A 10002-nucleotide genomic window follows, 5' to 3' on the forward strand; every position below is an offset into this window, starting at 1 on the left:
GAAACAATAATTTGTATTCCTAAAAAACGACTTACTCTCTCCGAGGGATTACAGACCAATTACTCCATTATCCGTATCGAAAAAACCTTTGAAATTGTTATAAAGAACAGATTACTGTCTGTGGTCAATTCGTTCATTCCACCATATCAGTTTGGATTTAAATCAAAAATGTCCACTACTCACCCTTTTAAAATTCTAACGTCAAACTCATTTAAGCAAAACCGGCATAAGAAAATTCGGCATTACGTTTAGATACCAAGAAGGCATTTGACTCAGTGTGGCATAAAGGTCTTCTATTTAAACTGGCAAGAATGAACGGTTCACCATCCCTAATATTATTAATAAACAGTTTTTTGTCTAATAGAACACTACGAGTAAGAATGAACGCAAAATAGAAATTTTTATACTAAATTGCAGCCATTTATAAAAGTCCATATTTATGGACTTTTGTATCAACATTGAAGCATGGCACAACATTTTAATATCAAAATGTTCCCTTTAGAATCGAACGAAGAATGTAGCTACATCTAGATTATCCGTCAATGTATACACACCTGTCACTTCTCCAGTCGCTTCGGATTATGGACAGGAAATTCAAATATGCGAAGATTGGGGGTATTTATTAGACTGTTCTTATACTCAAAATAAGAACATATTCTCAACATGCTGCTTAAAAAATCACACATTAACTGTAAATATATTCAGTTTTCTAAATTTATATACTATTGAAAATTACTTGAGGATATAAAAGCTAATAAACACTTCAAAAGACAATAAGAATACAATAACAGACATAACCATAAGAAACTATTCACAACTAAAACACTTAAAGACGACTAAACTGAATATCGGGAGAAACAACAAGAATTAGTTAAGTTAAAATGGAAGAAGCAATCGAATGATCATAAAGAGTGTTCGACGAAACACTATAAGTCAGGGAGAAATGTATCGATGATAAAATTAAAATTAACGATCAGAAAAAGATTGTTGATGACGAAATCGGTGATAGATTATGCCCACCTCCCACTATTTTAGATAAATTCGATCACCATGACGAACAGCGAATAATAAACAATGCTTTATTAGAACCACCGATGCTTTGTGCCGTAACCGATGAAAAAAATTATGAGAATTTCCAAGATATTAATAAAAATAATAATAAGCATTGTTTTACCCCAGATTTAAATGATTCTAGTCCGGAAAACTCTTCGTCATAAAAAAAAGAAAAGGTGGGAAGCCCAAAAGTTCATTACTATCATGGAGTTTATCGACAACATGAACGTTGGTTGCTAATGAGGCTAAGAAGGGTTATGCGAGTGGATACCTTTTAACGGCTAAACAAAAGTTACTTGAAAACAGTACCTTTTCGGATACCCCGCTGAGATTAATCGAGGAATCCAATGAACACAAGAAGGAGAAGAATCAAAAAATAGTGGAGAAATGTAAAGTAAGGTTGAAATTGAAAATTGAACCTATGATTAAGTGTTATCGGCAAGTTGATGACGATGATGAAATTGAGGATAAGTTTAAGGAAGATAACTTTAAGGAAAATAAACTCATTGAAAATAAATTTAATGAAAATAAACTTAATGAAAATAAGTTTAATGAAGATAAGGTTAAAGACAAACTGAAACAAGAAAAATTAAAATTGGGTCAAGATAAACGAAGTCAAGAAAATGTTGGTGCAAATCTTCAAAAAAATGTTAAAAATGAAATGAAAGAGATTGACTATCGTTGTCTATTAAAACCGGATGATTTGGATAAAAAGAGAGTTTTAACAGCAATGGGAGGGTTATTTTACGCGGGAGAATTAAAAGCGATTGAACCGCCCGACGTTTACTCCATAACTTTGGACGGGGACTTTTTTTATTTTAGATTTTGGAAGTTTATCCAAGAAACGAAAAAGAATTAACGGTCGGAACAAGAGTAGCTGCTAATAGTAGTCAAAAATATCGTTGCCTTTATCCCGGCAGTGTGGCAGAACCCGATTCACCTATCTCAAAGTTTCTTTCCGTTTATTTCGTCGACGGCGATAACGGAAAAATTCCATTGAAAGACATCCGATTACTCCCTTCGGATTATCCCTTCATGGAATATGACCCAAATTCTTTATCGAGCTTAAGCAAGCGTAAAAGAAGAACGTTAACAACGGAAGATTCGAGCGGAAAAAATTCAACTCCACCAACACCGAATCAAAAATTCAGGATCATTACGAAATCCAGGAGAGTCACCAAACGAATTCCTCAACGTTTAATGATATTAATGATGACAAGAATAAGAAGAAAATGGAAAACCAACAGATTGAAAAGAAGGAGCGAAAACATCGGTGTACCGAGGAAAATTGTCAACACAAAAATAGGAAGCATAAGAAACACAGGGAACACCATCATAAAAACGAGAAAAGTGATGAAAAAGATATTGAAATAGTCAAAATTAATATTGACCAAATCGATTTCGATTCGAAAGAAATTAATGAAGAAAAAGATATTAATGCTGTAATTAATAATGAAAATGATTTTACGAGATTGACGATCGTTGGGAATTGAAAGCGATTGAACCGCCCGACGTTTACCCATAACTTTGGACGGCAAGCAAAGATATCGGCCCCACATCATGCCTATTTTAAGAGATGCCGTGAGTTTATTTATTTAACATTTTTGCATCGTAATCTTCACGAAAAGTCTTCTAGAATGACTCCAAACACGATGGGGTTATCTCAAAAATTCTTCATGTTACTAATTTTTTTCTTTTGATCTTTGTTGTTTTTCTAAGATAAAATAATCGTGTTTGCATTCATTTTTTCAATTTTTTTTAAAAATTGTAAATTAAAGTTGACGTTTATAATCGGAATTCTAACCATTTCGTTTAATTTTAGAATAACTTTTTAATTGCTTAATGGTATGAACTATTATACTTAATAAATATGACATCCTCACAAAATTTGCATTAAAAGGAGTGCAAATACTCCATATTTAGTTTAAACAATAAAGTTTTGAGTAACTCCGGTTGTCAACGTCAAATTTTATTTTTCCATTTTTTTAATCTTCTTTAAAAATACTGTTCTAATTGCAAAACGTCACATTTCCTTCAAATCGTTTGGACATCGTTCTCATCTTGGTAATTCGATTCAAATAATACACCCTAAAATGAATTTAATTAAACTAATTACATTAAATAATTAAAATAAATTAATTCTTACGGGAATTAGGAACTTAATATCGTATTCGGTTGCTTCTTCTGGGTGATGATGCCATCGAACATGGCAATTCACATTGCCTAAAATCTCCCAAAATTCTTCTTAGATTCTAATATAGGCTCGATCTGAACTTGCGGTCGAAAAGAAAAGCTGAAATCGACGAAAAAATAGTTAATTAATTAATTTAAACTAAAACTAGAACAAACACTAGCACTATCACTAGAACTAACACTAGACCTAGAACTAGAAACTTTCGGGTTAAGCCGTGCGTTTTTCGAAAAAATGTTTTCAGAAAACAAATTCGAAGTGACATTTCGAACTTGTTTCTGAAGAAGGTTGCAACATGGCATCCGAAATGTCAAACATTTTTTCAAAAAACGCACGGCTGAACCCGAAAGTTTGTAGTTCTAGGTCTAGTGTTAGTTCTAGTGATAGAGCTAGTATTAGTTCTAATTTCAGTTTAATTAACACTCGCCGTGACAGCCTTCGTACTTATAATTAATTAATTTATTTTTATTTTTAATTGTTTAAGCTGGTCTATTTCGAAATACCTGCTGCTTTCATCCAAAGTATCCTCGATATTCTCCATGGTAATTTCATCTTCGGGATTTGCAACCACATCATCTTCTAATTCTACATTAAAATCATTTTCATCATTAATATCTTTTTCTTGATTAATTTCCTTCGAATCAATTTTTCCGAAACTTTTCTTCGAATCGAAATCGATTTCTACATTAGTAGTTTTGAGTACTTCAGTATTTTTTTCATCGCTTTTATCGTCTTTATGAAGATGTTTCTTGTGTTTCTTATGCTTCCTATTTTTGTGTTGACAATTTTCCTCGGTACACCGATGTTTTCGCTCCTTCTTTTCAATCTCTGGGTTTTCCATTTTCTTTTTATCCTTGTCATTATTGATATTATTAAACGTCGAGGAATCCGTTTGGTCCTGAATTTTTGATTCGGTGTTGGTGGAGTCGAATTTTTTCCGCTCGAATTTTCTGTTGTTAACGTTCTTCTTTTACTCTTGCTTAAGCTCGATAAAGAATTTGGATCAAATTTCATGAAGGGATAATCAGAAGGGAGTAAACGGATGTCTTTCAATGGAATTTTTCCGTTATCGCCGTCGTCGAAATAGACAGAAAGAAATGTTAAGGTAGATGAATCGGGTTCTGCCACATTTCCGGGATAAAGGCAACGATATTTTTGACTCCTATAAGCAACTACTCTTGTTCCAACCGTTAATTCTTTTTCGTTTCTTGGATAAACTTCCAAAATCTAAAATAAAAAAAGTCCCCGTCCAAAGTTATGGAGTAAACGTCGGGCGGTTCAACCGTTTTTAATTCTCCCGCGTAAAATAACCCTCCCATTGCTGTTAAAACTCTCTTTTTAACCAAATCATCCGGTTTTAATAGACAACGATAGTCAATCTCTTTCATTTCATTTTTAACATTTTTTTGAAGATTTGCACCAACATTTTCTTGACTTCGTTTATCTTGACCCAATTTTAATTTTTCTTGTTTCAGTTTGTCTTTAACCTTATCTTCCTTAAACTTATTTTCATTAAGTTTATTTTCATTAAATTTATTTTCAATAAGTTTATTTTCCTTAAATTTATCTTCCTTAAACTTATCTTCAATTTCATCATCGTCATCATCTTGCCGATAACACTTAATCATGGGTTCAGTTATCAATTTCGACCTTATTTTACATTTGTCTACTATTTTTTGATTCTATTCCTTCTTGTGTTCATTGGATTCCTCGATTAATCACAGCGGGGTATCCGCAAACGTACTGTTTTCAAGTAACCTTTGTTTAGCCACTAAAAGGTATCCACTCGCATAACCCTTCTTAGTCTCATTAGAAACCAACGTTTATGTTGTAGATAAACTCCATGATAGTTATCAATTTTTGGGCGTCCCACCTTTTCTTTTTTTTTTTGACGAAAAGTTTTCCGGTCTAGAATCATTTAATTCTGGGGTAAAACAACACTTATTATTATTTCTATTAATATCTTGGAAATTCTCATAATTTTTTTAATCGGTTATGGCACATAGCATCGGTGGTTCTAATAAAGCATTGTTTATTATTCACTGTTCGTCATGGTGATCGAATTTATCTAAAATAGGGGGAGGTGGGCATAATCTATCACCGATTTTGTCATCAACAATCTTTTTCTGATCGTTAATTTTAATTTTATTATCGATACATTTTTCCCTTGCCTTATGGTGTTTCTTCGAACACTCTTTATGATCATTCGACTGCTTTTTCCATTTTAACTTAATTAATTCTTGTTGTTTCTCCCGATATTCAGTTTAGTCGTTTTTAAGTGTTTTAGTTGTGAATAGTTTCTTATGGTTATGTCTGTTATTGTATTCTTATTGTCTTTTTAAGTGTTTATTAGCTTTTATATCCTCAAGTAAGTTTCAATAGTATATAAATTTAGAAAAGTCTGAATATATTTACAGATAATGTGTGATTTTTTAAGCAGCATGCTGAGAATATGTGCTTATTTTGAGTAAAAGAACAGTTTAATAAATACCCCCAATCTTCGCATATTTGAATTTCCTGTTCAAAATCCGGAGAGACAGGAGAACTGCAAGGTGTATATATTGACGGATAATCTAGATGTAGCTACATTCTTCGTACAATTCTAAAGGGAACATTTTGATATTAAAATGTTGTGCCATGCTTCATACGTCTACACGAGGTACTCAAAGTTGATACAAAAGTCCATAAATAATAATTAATTTTCAATATCGGTTGGTAGAAATGGCTGCAGTGTAGTATAAAAAGAATTTTTAAACCTAGTTTCTTCATTGACGTCATCTTCTTTAGCTTCATCATCGAAGTCATCCTGTACAAAGAAATATTATTGCTTACTTCTTATCACACCACTAATACAATACATATAATATTAATTTTGTTACAATAATACTTAACGTATGGGGAACTAGAAAGAGCCAGGAATCTGCATTAGAGAGAGATCGTCCTAAAAAGCAGTTAGTAAAAAGAACAAAGACACTTGTTAATAGACGTAATTAGGTAATAGATAAAAACCTAGTATTTTATTGGGATATACATCAAATTTGGCGACGAATATAAAGAAAAACAAAAGAAAGAAGTCTTCAAGGTCAAAAATAAAAAAATAAAATGACAGGCTTTGTGAGGTCCATTGAGCACTATGATGTAAATCATGTTGAGACTTATGTTAAACGGCTGGAGCTATTATTAAAAAGCAATAGAGTCGATAAAGACGAGGATAAGGTTAGTTATTTGATAACCTTAGTGGGTCCTCTTACCTACCAAATCTTAAGAACGTTGGCGACGCCGGCGTAATTCCGAGAGAAAAGTTATCGCGTTTTAATTAAGGCACTGCAAAATCATTTAACATCGTTATTAGAAGAGAAATAAATATTTATTACAGCTATCGACCTAATGGTCTTTCCGCTGGTCTAGTAGCATTTATCAATACCTCCAAAAAGGAGTCCAAATCGTTGGTGTTTGATAAGACAACCAGATGTTCTTTCTGTTTGCCTGTGACATCCGTTAGAATCTTACAAAGCTTTTCATAATTAATAACTTGAATATCATCATTAAAAATTGGTTGCAACTCTGTATACAGTTGTGAATCATCTGTGCTTACGTCCGTCTTGGTTTTTTTGAATTTTCTGTCATCCACAACTTTTGTATCTGTGCTATGAGGGCCTACGTCTACATTACTGTCACTGATTAATGATTCAGACCCAGAAGTAGCGAAAATTTGACGTTTCAACGACTGTGTAGGTTCTGGCAATTGTTTTGGACTTTCAGTCATTATAATCGACTGCTTGTCCTCTGGGGGTTGATTCACTTGCTTATTATTTGAGTGTCTCGATGGTTCTACCTGTCGTATTTTAGTTTTAATAGGGACGATTGTACTCTTCTCTGATTGTGTGCTGATTGGTGACTTTTCCGGATGTTTAGCAGTATTGTCATCAGCGTGGACCTGAATATCGGCAATTATAGTACTTGCGGAAGATTTGTTTCCATTGTTAACAGGACACTTTCTAGCCACGTGCCCTAAACTTTTGCAAGCAAAACATCTTAGTTCATCAGTTGATAAAAAGACTCTAAATGATTTTGTTTATATTCAATAAGAGCAGAGTCAGGCAAAGGATCCGACTCCTCCAAAATAATATAAACCTGACGTCTAAAACTAAGGAAGTGTTTATATTCCGGGTTGTTAACTCCCACACCAATAAAATTAATTGGACAGACGACTTTTAATCCCATTTGTTTTAATTCACGATCTATCATCTCGTGAGGTGTGCAGGGGAATACGTTTGAGATAATTATTCGTTTGGCAGGAGATACCAAACGTCTGGCCTGTATAAATTGCTAATTTAACATAATTCCCTGTTGTTCTTTTACGAAGGTTTCCACCAGCAGACGCATTAGATGCATATTATATTGTTTGATACCCGCGATGCCAACAAAACATTACGCGGACTGATTAACTGACCGACCCCTATTATAAAATAATTTTTTTGATTACCCTCAATTGCATCAAAAATTATTGCTTGTTCTCTATCAGGGAAATTGTTTTTTACGCCTTTTGTTAGTACCGAAGCAAATGACGAATTACTTTCGGTATTTGTGCTTAACGATTTGACAACAGTAGAATAATTCGTTCGATTACCTCCGTCCACGGAAATAATCGTCGCGATATCAACATGCTTCTCTACTGTGAGATCAACCAACTGGCCCAACTCTGCGGTAGACCCGGGCGAGCCGGCCTCTTCGGCCATCCCTGCTGCGCCGACTAGCACTCAAGGTCAACCAGCATAAACCAGGAGAATTAATGTAACCAAGCAATTCGTAGAAATTCAATTAGTAGAGAAAAAAAAACTGAAATCTTTGAAAAAAGTAGACCGAAAGAATCGATAAAGCTGGCACAACACGGGTTTTCTTATTCTACTCTTAGTTTTTTTGTTTCATATTTGTCCAACAGATTTTATTACGTCTCTTATAAAAACGCAGTATCAGATATGTTGGGGATTGATTCAGGGGTTCCGCAGATTGATTCGGCTCAACAAGCTCCATTTTAATGTGTCTAAATGTGAGTCAATGACGTATACATTGAGGAAGAGGCCGATAGAATTTGTATATAAAATAAATAATGTGAATTTGAGGTGTGTTGTTAAAAAGAGAGACTTGGGTGTGTTGTTTTCGCCTGGTTTATGCTTTGCTGAACATAGTAAAGCCACAGCAACCACAGCTTTGCGTCTCTTAGGATTTGTCATTAGAAATGGGTACAGTTTCTCAAACTTACAGACGCTGCAATTACTGTTCAATTCTTTAGTGCGATCTAAGCTGGAATATACGGTAATAGTATGGGATCCCGGGTCAATTCTTTATTCTAATTTAATAGAAACTATTCAAAATAAATTCATTAGGTATCTCTACTACAAAAAATTCCGTGTTTTCATTGGTTTTAGATCGTACGAATTTGCACGCAAATTATTTAAGATCACCAGGTTGTCTCTCAGAAGAAAAATTATATCCCTCTGTTTTCTGTATAAAATATTGAATAATAGTATAAATGCTCCATTAATATTAGAAAATATTGGTTTCTATGCGCCTGCATATTGTCGTAGGCTAAAGAATCTTTTCTATATTCCTCGGTTTTCAATTGAACTGAGACGAAATTCTCCTCTTGTTAGAATCCTTTCACTGTATAACACACTGTCGGCTTCTTCCTTCATACCTCTGTTTGGCATTGGTATTAGATCGTTTAAACAACATTTGACACCTTTGATAAGTGCTGCAGCCACCCAGTAGCCAAACTTGATTTTTGTCATTGAATTCTGTAATTTGTGATGTAATTCTATTCATTTTTTAAAGTTTTGGTTCAATATATCCTCCGCGCGTTCTGTGATGGGTTAATTAACATGTATGCTTGATCTTGGTTGTTTTGTTATTTTTGTTGGTTATATTATGTACTAGTACACTTAAGTTCTGAAATTTGTAATTAGGGGCAACCCTGTAATTTCGGAAGTAAAATAAATAAATAAATAAATAAATAAAGGTGGGACACAACACCACGTGTGCGTTCTACTCGCTGTTGTGAACCGGACTCCACAAGGATGTTCGTGACTGAATTCATGGGCAATTTGAATGTTGTAGAACAGAATCAAACCCAAGTTGGCAAACCAGAAGACGATATTGTGGCCAGTATTACTTCATTCGTTACAGAATTACAGAATCAAGAGGATTACCTTCAACTGTTAGAGAATTTTGACGAATTTTAGGAAGAAAATGAAGATTTTGAGGTAGAAGACGAGTTATGTAGTGAAGGTTTAAAATATATTGCGGGATACATAGCCTTCAAATACGAAAGCAAATATCAATTGTACCTAGAGCAGGAAATGAATATTAACAAGAAGGAATTTTCATGGACACATACATTATCAAAAGGACACTTGTTATACCCAAAAGAAGAATTGTACATAGAATTGTACATAGAGATCTGGCATGCATTTAATAAATATCATAAAAAATAGTTGTCAACAGAACCATTCAGTTTTAAAAGAGTGGCGGACGTGTAGTAAGAAATCATAGTAGTAAGAAAACACAAATAGTAAGAATCATGTCCTATATGTGCAAGACTTCATGATTTAAAGCAAAAAATTTAGTATTAATAACGTACAAAGAAAAAATAAAATTAAGAAATTTTGGAATAATTAAAGAATAGCTGTCCCCTTAAAAATCGATGATTTTTTTTTTTTAATTGGTAGGAAATGACTCAAAAGATGTGTTAATGATAA

General features: G+C 33.5%; 1 protein-coding gene across 1 annotated transcript; it reads right to left on the reverse strand.

The window, feature by feature from the left end:
* Positions 1-3062: 3062 nt before the first annotated feature.
* Positions 3063-4872, reverse strand: LOC139431224 (protein winged eye-like). Its single transcript, XM_071198862.1, has 4 exons — positions 4513-4872; positions 4123-4471; positions 3748-4072; positions 3063-3141 (listed from the first exon to the last, which is right to left on the reverse strand). Exons 1-4 carry the CDS (start codon positions 4870-4872, stop codon positions 3063-3065), a joined length of 1113 nt encoding a protein of 370 aa, XP_071054963.1.
* Positions 4873-10002: the final 5130 nt, after the last annotated feature.

Source organism: Onthophagus taurus, chromosome 8, assembly GCF_036711975.1.
Source record: "Onthophagus taurus isolate NC chromosome 8, IU_Otau_3.0, whole genome shotgun sequence".
NCBI classification, from domain to species: domain Eukaryota; kingdom Metazoa; phylum Arthropoda; class Insecta; order Coleoptera; family Scarabaeidae; genus Onthophagus; species Onthophagus taurus.